We start from the raw sequence: 14153 nt of genomic DNA on the forward strand, positions 1-14153 counted from the left end.
CTGACGTCATACAAACCCACGTGGTTAATCAAAACATCATGGCGGCTGGCTACAAGTAAGATTATCCCTTATCCACATGACAATAAATGTTATAATATTAACGGGACACAGCAATGTAAATGATCCAATGTGTCAAGAAGCTACTATTATTATTATTATTATCATCATAGAAATAATTTACACGTGTGTCCTATTTCATATCATATAGCGTTATACTAGTTCAGTGTTGCTACTACTGAGAGTTTATAAATTGATGTTAGATTAATTAATATGTATATTTTCTCAGTGACCTAATGACAGCTGAAATGTAATGAAATGCATTGCTGTGTTGATCTCCAACAAGTTAACAGAATGTATTACAATTAAGTATTTAAGTATAGTATTTAATTTCTTTGGATAATAACTCCTGATTGTGTCTCTCCTCTACACTTCTCACAGAACTGCTGAGCCACTGGAGTTCCACAGAAGTTTTCTGGTTAGTGTCACTCACCAGTCACCACACAATGCTCTTAATTCACATTAAAATTCAGATTCTAAAAATTATTCAGGATTAATATGATTTGATTAATAGTTAATTGATTAGCACCATGTTGGTCTTAATTAACCTGCAAGGTGTTCTTGTTCACAGAAAGAGAACTGTCGGCCGGATGGAAGGGAACTGTCAGAGTTTAGAACGACAACACTGAATATAGGTGAGGAACATCACAACTCACCATTGTCAAATCCTCATTGTCAATTTAAAGGGGTACTGTCACTTTAAAAAGTCATCTTGAGTGAGTTAATATTTTTATGATGTCATTGTGGGAATGCGAAATTATAAGCCAATCAAATTAATTGACTGTACTTAGACTACTTACTGTACTGGTCAGCTGTTGTGGGGAGCGAGGGGAAGATTACACTGTGACATGAGTTTCAGACTATTTCAGACCGTTTTCAGAGAGACCACGTGACCTACTGTATCATACTATTATAATTTTGGGGCGTGTCAGTGAAATTGAGTATTGTTTATACAAATACTTTGTTGTATAAAACAATATCTCTGTTTTAAATAATCTATTAATTACTGTGATTAACTGTTGTCCTCCACAGGCTCAATCTCCACAGCAGACGGCTCTGCATTGGTGAAGGTTGGAAACACCACAGTGATGTGTGGGATCAAAGTGGTGAGTGAAAACTAAACAAACGCTTATCCTTTTAGCCTTAACGTCTTACTGTACCTTTGTGTTTACATTTATGATTAATAAAGTATTCAATCAACAGCAGCATGTAGGCCTGTGTTGTTCCATTATTAAAGATACACGTGTAACCCTTTGTTTCACCAACCAAAGGAGCTGGCAAACCCAACCGTGGAGGCACCTCATAAAGGCTACATTGGTAAGTTGTAAGAGGAATAATCTTTACATTTGACTGAATAGCGTGCAACAGTTATCCTTTGTTTCTTAACCCAATTTAGGCCGAGAATTATTGAATGCTTTAACCAGTGAAAAATAGCAGATATACCAGTAAGACTCCCTAATCGGGAGAAAGCGACCGTTGGTCGCTTATCTCCACAAATAGGCCAAAAGTTTGTTTTACCAATTATTACACTCTATGTGAACATTTACATCAACAAATCCCAAGTACTATGCAGAACGACCCATTTCAAGTTTTTAATGTACAACAATATTTAGAAAATAGGTCTACAAGCTCACAATGCTACGCATTGTCCTCGTCCCTTATATTCCCATAGGTTATATGGAGATCTCAGTGTTTGTCAGTCCTTGTTCATTTATGCCCATATATGGACATCTCTATATCTACTGTAACAGTCCTTGTCCCTTTATGCCCGGAGATCTCTTAACTGTAAGTCCTTGTCCCTTTTATGCCCATATATGGATATTCCTGATGTCATCAGTATATGAACATATATGGGCTTTCTGATATGCCCATATATGGAGATCTCTTAACTGTAAGCCCTTGTCCCTTTTATGCCCATATATGGATATCCCTGATGTCATCCGTATATGCCCATATATGGGCTTTCTAATATGCCCATATATGGAGATCTCTGTATCTCCATATATGGGTATAAAAGGATACTTCAGGTCTGACATCAGGTTTGTTTATATTGGGTTGCTAGGTTTGACATCACAAACTCCATGGGCCATCTGACCTAGAAATCTATATTTGGGCATAGATGACTCATCGTGACCTCATCATGATTTCAATCGCTATAAAAGGACTCTCAGTGACATACACTCTCCACAGATAAAGCAGTCAACCAGCCTACCAGTCAACCCATTCTTTGATTACTTTGTACAACTAGATTAACTTTTCAATGGCATCCCCACTGGAATTGACCGAAATGTACGACAGACAATGCCGGTCTTATACCATGAAAGAAGCATTTCTTCGACTCAGACCTTATCGCCAGGGTTGGCTTATAGCAGCTGTCGGTAGATAATGCCGGTCTTATATAAGGGTCATTTGTGTACGGTGTGATTTGCCATGGTTACTCATTGAAGTTGAATCTCCATATATCTCCATATATATATATCTCCATATATAACCTACGCATCACACTAAGTCTGACCTCACCAGCCCATATTTGGGCATGAGCAACTTATGTCTCCATATATGGAGATATGATGACATCACACAGTCCTCAGCCGATGATGTGGCGTGATGTCATACAATACACAAACGAGCCCTGATATGAGCAGGGCAAAGGTGTGACGTGTGACCGACCGACCGACCGACCGACGGACGGACGGACGGCCGGTGGAGGTTTTGATACTAAACTGCGACCTTACGGTCGCAACAAGCTCACAGCGCAGCACCGAGTGCCGCGCTGCGAGCTTGTAGATCTGCTATTTTTGAAAAAGTCGTGAAAATGTGTGCAAATCTTTGAATATATGTATTTTCAAAGCAAACATAAGTCAAATTTTGCTTCTGGGTGGTCCCTGGAACTAGATATTTTGAAATGGGGGTCCGTGGCCAAATAAATATCATTTTGTGGGTCCTTCACATAGTAAAGGTTTGAGAACCACTGACATAGTAGTCTCTCAAGAACAGACTAACTGAGCTCCAGTTAAGTGAAAAGGACCTTTTCTTTGACGATGGCTGGCCAGATTGCTGACATAGAAACATGGGCGGCACTCGGTGCCGCGCTGTGAGCTTGTATATCTGCTGTTTTTTTATATTTAAAGCATAAAATATTGCTTCAGGCCTAAATGGGTTAATGACCTGAAGGGTGTGTGTGTGTGTGTGTGTGTGTGTGTGTGTGTGTGTGTGTGTTTCAGTGCCCAACGTGGACCTGCCACCATTGTGCTCCTCTCGCTTCCGCCCAGGCCCACCGGGAGAACAGGCGCAGGCTGCCAGCCAGTTTATGGCTGATGTCATTGAAAGGTACCAACCATTTTACAAACACACACATATACAACTAAACATATCGCCATTGTCGGGGTGGAAACCTTGTATGTCCAAAACCGTTTGTTTTGTATTTATCTAAAAAAATATACTAAACTAGTGAAAACAGCAGATCTACAAGCACACAACGCCTCGCATCACTAGTTTTGTGCGACGGTCTTGTATGATGAAGCAGGGCTTTGCTTTACCAAAAGACCTACGAATTTGAAACTTGGAGATACAAGGTTTCTGCCCGACAGTGACGATATGTAGCAGTAGTGGCATTTAGAGCCTCTGCCTGATGACCAAAAGATCTCTCCCGGGCCAAAGGGGATCTACGGTAAATGTGTGGATAATAGTCTACAGTGGAAACAGTGGATAAGATGTTGGCTTTCCATGCGCCCATGTGCGTTACACATACACACACAGTTTAAAATGTCATGTCTTGTCTGGCTGTCTGTGGTGCATCCGGCTTGGTCGGGCATGCCAATGAATACTGGCGCTGCACTAGTGACTCCTACAGACAGTAAACTCCCTCCCTCCTTTATTGATCCAGAGGTAATAATTGGTAGAATTGGCATAACGACTAAATTGGGAGAAAAAGGAAACAAAAGATGGCGGAAAAAGTCAGAAGTGGGATTAACTCAGCTGTTACTAGTCTTTACTCAAACATAATGCAATCTGTTTTGTTTGGTGTTGCAGCTCTGAGGTGATACAGACGGAAGACCTGTGCATTGAAAAAGGAAAGGTATGTCAGCTCATTGTCGTTGCTGTTAAATCACAACCGTTATGATTAGCGCTACAACTTCCAATAATTTTTTGTAGCAATTAATTGGACTTTTTCTATGTGTGTTTCTTTAGTGTTTTTCTTGATATATAGACTGTACATATTTTGAATATATTATATCAACAAATTGACATGAAGAAATTTGAATAGATTTATTTTTTGCATTTTTGAAAATTATATTTAAAAAATACATAATTGATATCATTTACAATTTAGGCATTTAGCAGACGCTCTGCAAGGTAAACACAAAGTAATACATCAAATGCATAGAAATAGTAATCTAGGATCAAAGGTAAACCAAAAACCTATCATCAGTCTAAAATCTTTTTGATAAATCTTTGCACCAATAGTTGAGAAGTGCCATATTACACATTTCGAGCCACTGTTCCTGATGATGCTAAATTGTGGATTTCAGCTCTGCTGGGTCGTATACTGTGACCTCATGTGCCTTGATTATGACGGGAACTTGCTGGACGCTTGTAGCATTGCCCTGCTGGCTGCCCTGAAGAACAGTAAGTCCCTGCAGATTAATGTGGCTCTATACACACAGTTTACTGACACCCTTTGTTACCGTAAACGGCATCCGTTTCAAGACCTTGTTTTTTAAGCATCATGTTCCTCCTTTCCTCCACAGCACGACTTCCAGAGGTCACCATAAACACAGAGACGAGTGCACCCACAGTGAACTTTGAGAAAAGAAGCAGTCTCCGAATTCACAAGCACCCTGTCAGCACCTCCTTCTGCATCTTTGATGAGTAAGTCAATGATTTTTAAAAAACCCAACAAGTGTCCCATCCTTAGGCCCACCTCATTCCAACAAACTTTGCTTGGTTGGGATGGCTCAGGGTAGAAGACAGGGTTAAGCAAATATCAATGGGATTGAGTATGTAAGATACCAATGTCAATACCTGTCTAATTACTTCTTCAAAGTGAGTGACACCCACAGCCATTACACTTGGGGGAGCGACCATGATCTGGTGGTGTGGAGTCTCCCGTTGATCTGACAAATGAGTTGACGGGCAGTTAATTCTCTTAGCGTGGGCCAACATGTGGAATGCCCTGACACCATCCGTTATCACTGGTTTCATTAAAAATTAGCCTGAAAAAACATCTATCAGGAGTCAGGACTCATAGTAGGGGGAATTAACCTCAGAAAATGGCCAAATCGTTACGCGGCGGATAAAAGCACCAAATTTGGTACAGATGTCCCTTGGGTCATCCAAAAACATCCTAGAAGGGGTGCCCAAAAAAATCTTAAACAGGAAGTGAGTTATGGACAAATTTCAAAATGGCTGCCTAAACTGTTGACTGTTGACTCAAAAGACATCAAAAGAATCTCCAAAAAGCATAAGATTTGGCACACATGTCCCTTGGGTCATCCTAAAACATCCTAGAAGGGGTGCCCAAAAAATCATAAACAGGAAGTGAGTTATGGACAAAAGTCAAAATGGCCGCTTAAACTGTTGACTGACTCAAAATACACCAAAAGAATCTCCAAAAAGCATACAATTCGGCACACATGTCCCTTGGGTCATCCTAAAACATCCTAGAAGGGGTGCCCAAAAAAACCTAAACAGGAAGTGAGTTATGGACAAAAGTCAAAATGGCCACCTAAACTGTTGACCGTTGACTCAAAATACACAAAAATAATCTCCAAAAAGCATAATATTTGGCACACATGTCCCTTGGGTCATCCTTAGACATCCTAGAAGAGGTGCCCAAAGAAATCTTAAACAGGAAGTGAATTAATGACAATATTGAAAATGGCCACCTACAGTGTTGGCTATTGACTCAAAAACCTATAGAATCTTATAAAGGCATACGCTTTGGCACATGTGTCCCCTGGGTCATCCTAAGACATCCTAGAAGGGGTGCCCAAATAAATCTGAAACAGGAACTTACTGACAAAATTGAAAATGGCCACGTACAGTATTGGCGATTGACTCAAAAGACAACTAAAGAATCTCATAAAAGCATACAAAAGCATCCTAAGACATTCTAGAATGGGTGCCCAAAATAATCTGAAACAGCTAAACAAAATGGAAAATGACCACCTAAAGCAGTTGACCCAAAAGAACACAAAGTTGGTTCCTTCTATGTAAAGCGACTTTGGGTACTTAGAAAATAGCTATATACATTTGAGCTATCATTATCATCATTATTATAAAGAGACTTCATAAAAGCCTATAAATTGGTATATATTGAGTACTGCTTATAATCCCAGAAGGGGTTATTTATTGTATGGTTAATCCTTTTAAGTTGGTACATATTGAGTACTGCTTATACTCCCAGAAGGGGTTATTTATTGTATGGTTAATCCTTTTGAAGTGCTTAGCCAAGAATCAAACAGTGTTACAGTGCTTGAAATATACACCTGTGTTCTGTATGACAAGACAACGGACATTAGGCAGTTTAAGCAGCCCGTTTCTACAACCGCAACGTGAGGCGGAACAACGGCTGCTATGTCGTTATCGCCGTAGCAGTCAAAATCTTTAAGCGAACAGCCATCGGCGACGGGGTCCCACCTCTTTTACTGAACTCTTTGGTTCCCATGGTGATACATACAGGCAGCAGACGTTCCAGCCACTACGTGGGAAGGGAGCTTCTGGCGTTGTAGAGACGGCCGCGACGGCGACAGGTTTATCTATCGAGCGATGATCATTTCCGGTTACCGTTTTCATCTGCCGTAGCCGTCAAAAGCTTAAAGTCGCTATTATGAAACTGGGAGGACCTGTTTGCTCATAATTGTCTCTCAATGGAAACCATTCCTCCCACACAGGCTGCACTGCTACAACATTCAAATCGAGCAGTAGCCCCTCTGTTCAAGAAACTGTAGATGCTGGGATGCTGGGTTACCTTGCACAGCATTATGTCAATGTGCTGGTCATTATGAAATGGCACACATGAATAGTTACTAAACACTAATCACAAAAAAACAGTAATGATCTAGAAGAAAAGATAGAGTGAAGATAGACCAAAATAAGCAAGAAGATGTAGAGTGCAAAATAGAAATGCAGAGAGTAAAATAAGAATATGCTGAAGATAAGATGCAGAGTAAAATAAGTATGAATATGCATGCAGAGGGTTAGATAAATAAAGAAGGTTCAAAGACTAAAGTACATTAAGGGTAGGGTTCTATCGGGTTTTGATGGTATGGTAGTGCCATTCTCCGTTTACTCTGTGCGGGCAGCAAACGGGAGCCAGTGGAGGGAGCGTAAAAGGGGGAGATGATGTACACAGAGAAGGGGGATGTACACAGAAGGTAGACTGAAAAATACCCCAGGTTTATGCAGACTGTGCAGCTGTCAACTGTTTAAACAGTCTTTTAGAATTACTTCAGTATGGTCCCTTCCCAAACAAATAAATAACCCCTTCTAGGATATAATAAGGTGAAGGCCTACATGCCAAATAATCAACCCATTCTCACCCCCTTTGCTTCACCCTCCCGACGCCGTGTCTTTCTTTCCTTTACCCCTGTGAAGTTTTGGGAGTGACTATTGCGTCTAGGGTGCGACGGAGACGGAGAGTTTTTGGACGAGACAGAGTCTTAGTACGCATGCGCCGACATGTGTTTACTGGAAGATTTTTCACTGACGGCCGTCACGGGGAATCGAACCCCGGTCTCTGGATTTGTATCTCCATGCTCTACCGACTGAGCTAACGAGAGTGACTGGGAAGTACCTTTTTTTTTGTGCTTTTATCTTTGACAAAACGTGAAATGATAACGTAGTCCCTTCTTTGAGCCACATTCGGAGGCAGAAGCAGTCCCCTGGTCAAGATTTACTATTCTGTCCATAACGGCACGTAATTCGGTAACGCGGCTGAGTCGGCTCATGCGGCGTTCCCACCGCTCGTCGCGGCAACTCGGCTCGCTATCGCTCGCCTCGGTGGCGACTCACGGGGGTCATTGCCGCCTGAGACGGCGCCGCTCCGTCGTTTATAGTGGCGTGAACGGTAGCGACGGGTGGCTGGTAAACCAAGAAGCCTTCAGAGCGTATCGAATCCCGCATCAGGAACTACTTTTTTTTTCTTTCTTCTTAGACCACCCAATGCGTCTAACCCTTGAGACATTAGGCAATCCGTCCGCGTCTATGGTGAGAAGCATTCGGTATTTAAGATCGCGTCAGTTGTATGACGCAATAGGGGTGAGAACCTGTTGAAATAATATGTTTATATAGTGTCCCTGTTTTCTTTTGTGTCAACTGCTTTAGGTGGCCACTTTGAAATTCGACAAAAACCCTCTTCCTGTTTAAAACATATTTGGGCACCCCTTGTAGGATGCGTTAAGATCACCCAAGGGGTATTTGTACCACATTTCATGCCTTTATGATATTCTTTACTCTTTAGGTGTCTTTTACATCATCTGTCAATACTGTAAATTAGGCAATAACTAACATCCTGTTTCAGATTTCTTTGGGCACCCCTTCTAGGATGTCTTCGGATGACCCAAGGGATACATGTGCCAAAGTGTATGCGTCTATGAGATTCTATAGGTTTTTTTGGAGATTCTTTTGGTGTCTTTTGAGTTAGCGGTCAACAGTTTAAGGGGCCATTTTGACTTTTGTCCATAACTCACTTCCTGTTTAAATAATTTTGGGCACCCCTTCTAGGATGTTTTAGGATGACCCAAGGGACATGTGTGCCAAATGTTATGCTTTTTGGAGATTCTTCTGGTGTCTTTTGAGTCAACGGTCAACAGTTTAAGTGGCCATTTTGACTTTTGTCCATAACTCACTTCCTGTTTAAGATTCTTTTGGGCACCCCTTCTAGGATGTTTTAGGATGACCCAAGGGACATGTGTGCCAAATCTTATGCTTTTTGGAGATTCTTTTGGTGTCTTTTGAGTCAACGGTCAACAGTTTAAGCGTCCATTTTAACTTTTGTCCATAACTCACTTCCTGTTTAAGATTTTTTTGGGCACCCCTTCTAGGATGTTTTAGGATGACCCAAGGGACATGTGTGCCAAATCTTATGCTTTTTGGAGATTCTTTTGGTGTCTTTTGAGTCAACGGTCAACAGTTTAAGTGGCCATTTTGAATTTTGTCCATAACTCACTTCCTGTATGAGATTTTTTTGGGCACCCCTTCTAGGATGTTTTTGGATGACCCAAGGGACCTCTGTATCAAATGTCATGCTTTTATCCGCCGCGTAACGATTTTGCACTTAATTCCCCCTACTATCAGGAGACCACAAGGGTGTGCTGCCGTCTTGACTGGAAACAAGTCCCCAGGACATTTTTGTCTTATACTTTTAGCCTTAATTTCTTACTGTACCTGCTATTTACATCTATGACTAATAAAGTATTCAATCAATCAATCAATCAATCAAGTACTCAATAGCTTAAAGCTAAAATTCCTGCTTTAGAAGATGCTGTCCCTGTCAGAGCATCTAGTGACGCACTATTAGGTCCAGAGACTCTGGTTTAAAAACAGTGATCTGTAACAGTGAAACTATCCAATTTCACTTAAGATCATTGTCTGTTACCCCTCACCTTCTGTTATTACTGTACAACATTATTATTCAACCTGTTGTTGTATTTGTCTCCCATGTTTTTATCCCCCCACTGTTCTGTGCTATATGGTTAGGATAGGTGCTTTTTGGTTGCAACAGACTGTGAAGATGAATATCCCTGAGGTTGAAAATAAAGACTATTATTAGGGCTGTCACGATATGACATTTTACATGACGATTAATTGTCATTCAAATAATTGGCAATTAACGATTTAATTGTGTTTTTGTCGTTGATAATTACATTTATGTTTGGCTTTTAGGCTTTGAAGTTGCACATGGCAGATATGATACATAACCTAAACACACAAATACATTACTGACATATTTGACGACTTACTACTTAAAAAATAACATTGATAGTGGAAATAGTAGATCTACAAGCTCACAACGCGTCGCATCGCGACGCGTTGTGAGCTTGTAGATCTGCTATTTCCACTATTTCTGAATTTTTTCAACATTCATGATTATGACGATTATGACAAAATAGTTGCGATAATGTCAAATAATCACGATTAGACGATTATGTAATAATTGTGACAGCCCTAACTATTATTATTATTATTGTAGCTCCATCCTGTTTGTGGACCCCACAGTGGACGAGGAGATGTTGTCAACGGCTCAGCTCACCGTGGTGATGGACGAGGACGACCGTCTCTGCTCCATCCACAAGCCAGGTGAAAAGATCTGATGGCTTGACACACAGATACCCATGTTACCACCGGCTTCGACTGCTCTCTTCGCATTCAATCCGACTTTTTCACCATTTCTCAGACGTTTGAATGCAGAGAGTATGCACTGGGTATCCACGGAGGAGTATCCACGGTATCCTGTTCTCCGTGCACTTTGAAGTACACATGCGCCGATATCTCTCGCCTTGAATATTATTCCCCTCAGGGGAATCGAACGCAAACCGTGGGTTTGTTGCATCCGTGCTCTACTGACTGAGCTAATGAACGGATGATGTGACTCCTTTTTTGTGCATTTATCTTTGACGTGGATAGTGGGGTAGGCGTGGATAGTGAGGGACTGAATATTTACTATTCTGTCCATAACGGCACATAACTCGTTCCCACCGCTCGTCGCGGCAACTCGGCTCGCTAGCGCTCGCCTCGGTGGCGACTCACGGGGGTCATCGGCGCCCAATACCGCGCCGCTCCGTCGGGGCGTGGGGCGTTACACCGGGGAACAGAGCATACTTGGCATCTGGTTCGAGGCTGGGATTTTATTTTTGCGCTCCTCTGAGGTTGACCACTAGATGTCGACATTTTACTACTAATATCTCTGCATTTGGATACTGGATATCCAAGTATCCTGGATACTTTCTGCATTGAAGAGTCTGAAAGCACGTGAATATTTCGCATTAAGTGCGTTGATATCATTCGAACCAGGTGCACGTTACAGGCAGAAACCTTTTTGTCGCTAGGGCTGTCACGATTATGACATTTTACATGGCGATTCATTTTCTCTCAAATAACTGCGATTAACGATTTAATTGTGTTTTTGTCGTTGACAATTACATTTCTGTTTGGCTTTTAGGTTTTGAAGTTGCACATGGTAGATATGACACATAACTAAATATACAAATAAATTACTGACATATTTGACAACTTTACACTTAAAAAAGTACATTGATAGTGGAAATAGCCGATCTACAAGCTTGTAGATCTGCTATTTCCACTATATTTTACTTTTAAAAAATATATGAAAAATGTTTCACATGGAAACGGATTATGACGATTAAGAAAAATAATCGCGATTATGTCAAATAATTGCGATTAGACGATTATGTAATAATTGTGACAGCCCTACAAGTCGCCCCAACTTCGAGTCTCTGCATCCCATGTCCTTGTCTGTATAGTAATGTCTCAACCTTTTCTACTGCTGCAAGATTGTCATCCTGTTGTAATGATCTCAAAGGGTCCCCACAGTCATGAAATTCCTGGAAATATTTTGAAATTAGAAAAATATTTTTCCAGTACTGGAAAAGTTTTGGAATTGATCAAGGGTCCTGGAAGGTCCTGGAAAAATGCTATGAATTGTTTTTGGTTTTTGATTCATTTACTGCCAACATAAATCGACTTTGAGGGTTCCCTGCCACGATTGTACCTTTTGACGTGGGCACGTGCATGTCCATTGTGCAAAATCTGCATGCGCTCCATGGTCTGTTCGCAGCGTGCACGCTTTATTTTGGCTACACTGCCTGTCTTTGGGCATTGCACATAGGAGTAAGCGACTTGTTATTGTGCTGACTTATTGTTACATAGTCCTGGAAATTGGGTTAAATATTCTGAAAAAGTTTTGGAAATTCAAGGTAAAAAATGTGTAGGAACCCGTATAGTTCAAGCAGTTTTTTTTCGTAAATCAATACTGTACTTGATCCTCCTACAGCGTCACACAAAGCATAAAAAGTAGCAGATGCTTTTTGAGCTTTTGGCATTTTTGAATTTGAATCCTGAAAAGTAACAGTTTTGGACACACAGTTTTAAGTGCCGGCTACTATACACAGAGCTGGATATTTCTGAAGATAGACATTTTTTTTGTGCGGTTGGGGCTTTCAGCCACACAAAGCTGGATATTTTTGAAACTGGATAAATAAGTGGAGACTTTGGAAAAATATCCGATTCACTGGATCCATGGAGGCATGGAACCCAGACCTCTGAAGACTTTACTGTGTGTGTGCTTGTCCCCCTAGTGGAGGACCTAGATATTTTTCTATGTGGATATCTGAAAAACCGGGATATATGAAATATCCAGCTCCGTCTGGCCTAGGCCTTAATCCATGGGTCTTGGCTTAACTTTTTTGTTTTTGCTTATCTCTTGCCTTCCACTCAGGTGGGACGTCGCTGTCTGCAGAGAAGCTGCAGGAATGCATCAGCCGTGCCACCACGCGCCAAAGGGAGATCCGCAAACTCATCGACAAAGTCGCACAGAGTGTCAAGGCAGCGACGCCGTGAATAAAAAAAATACACAAACACATTTTCATTTTTTTATCTAAAAGTTGTATTTTCCACTGTCAATATATATTTCCTTTTCATTTTTTTTCCTTTTTCATAACAATAAAACTGCTGACAAAAGACAGTCTTTAAAAAAATTATTCCTCAGTGTCCTGGCATGTCTTCCTCTCTCACACACACACTCACACACACACTTAATACAAACACACTCCATTCGCTTGACGTCTTGTGAAGAATACAGTCATAGATCCTGGACTAATTAAAAGGAAATGCTTTTTTCTCTCTCTCTTCTTGATGTTCAAAATATGCTGTACAAAAACCAGACAAGCTGTTGTTGCATGTTGGGGGGCCTGGGTTCAGCCCTGCACAAGGGGTTTGTTAATTAGAGCAAATTCTGTTCTCAACCTTTGCAGGCCTCAAAATAGTCATATTTAAACTGGGGATCCCCCCCCCCAAATAATCATATTTGAACTGGGGACCCCCCACCCTGATAAGCACTTGGAATTGTAGGAGTTGAGGCATTACATTTTGTTTGACTCTGTTCCACAGATCTAAATATATTGTGAATATAGCCTATCTACAAGCTCACAGCGCCTCGCAACGCTAGGTTGTGGGGCTTGTAGATCGGCTATTTTCAAAAGTTGTGCCTCTTATATTTGGCAATTTCCCCAATGTCTGACCAGTTTTTATAGTAGTCTGTTGATTACTCTTTCTGCAGTAATGGTCGTCTTTCTGGTCGTCTTTCTTTAAGTATTAAGTATTACAAAGGTCGTAAATTGTCACTTAACTGTCATCTGTCAATAAAAGTCATATGGGGACCCCCAGGTTGAGAACCAGTCATATGGGGACCCCCAGGTTGAGAACCAGTCATATGGGGACCCCCAGGTTGAGAACCAGTGAATTAGCGCAGACAGTTCCAACAGACGTTATAAAGAGGTAGAGTGGCCAGCAGCCCCATCAGGCACTACTCTGAAGACCCAAATTAGCATGGCTAGAATGTACACCGGCAAGGACCAGTGTGTGTATCAGCATGGCTAAGAAATGTACACGGCAGTAACCAACAGTGTATCTCCCCAAACAGTGTCGCTCGCCAAATAAAAACGGACCTGCAAGGTTGCGAGTAGGGTTGCCAAACACCTGAAAGATTCACGAATGCGTCCCTTATTTCTAAGAAAAATAGGGGACGCACAGAAAAAGTTAAAATGTCACTGTATATATCATGTACAGTTTTTCAGATATTACATTAACCATTTGAACCCAGCCAGCATTTATATTCTGGAGGCGAACATCAGGCAAAAAAACAGCAGATTGCGTTGCGAGCTTGTAGATCGTATTTTTTGGCTAAGTACTGTACTGTACTGTACTGTACTGTACACAGAAAAAAAGTGGTTCAAGCACAGAGACAACTCAGGTCCAGTTCACAAAGTCTAGACCAGTGGTTCTCAAACATTTACAATTTCAAGGACCTCCCTTAACTCTGACAGTATACAAAATGAATCAAATGCACTTGCATA

The 14153-nt window shown here is 41.2% G+C and overlaps 1 protein-coding gene across 1 annotated transcript; it reads left to right on the forward strand.

The window, feature by feature from the left end:
• The first annotated feature begins 36 nt into the window (after nucleotides 1–36).
• Nucleotides 37–14008, forward strand: exosc8 (exosome component 8). Its single transcript, XM_080749008.1, has 11 exons — nucleotides 37–55; nucleotides 439–475; nucleotides 629–692; nucleotides 1090–1163; nucleotides 1329–1374; nucleotides 3282–3387; nucleotides 4090–4135; nucleotides 4590–4686; nucleotides 4809–4929; nucleotides 10253–10359; nucleotides 12518–14008. The coding sequence occupies exons 1-11, from the start codon at nucleotides 39–41 to the stop codon at nucleotides 12637–12639; spliced, it is 837 nt and encodes a 278-aa protein (XP_080605134.1). The 5' UTR covers nucleotides 37–38; the 3' UTR covers nucleotides 12640–14008.
• Nucleotides 14009–14153: the final 145 nt, after the last annotated feature.

Source organism: Nannobrachium achirus, assembly GCF_963921795.1.
Source record: "Nannobrachium achirus genome assembly, chromosome: 19".
In the NCBI taxonomy this organism is placed as follows: Eukaryota; Metazoa; Chordata; class Actinopteri; order Myctophiformes; family Myctophidae; genus Nannobrachium; species Nannobrachium achirus.

What these genes read in the sequence shown, in the direction of transcription:
- exosc8 (XM_080749008.1), top strand. An exon ending in GCTGGCTGCCCTGAAGAACA is followed by an intron (nt 4,687 to 4,808) that starts GTAAGTCCCTGC and finishes TTTCCTCCACAG; the next exon opens with CACGACTTCCAGAGGTCACC. An exon ending in CTGCTCCATCCACAAGCCAG is followed by an intron (nt 10,360 to 12,517) that starts GTGAAAAGATCT and finishes CCTTCCACTCAG; the next exon opens with GTGGGACGTCGCTGTCTGCA.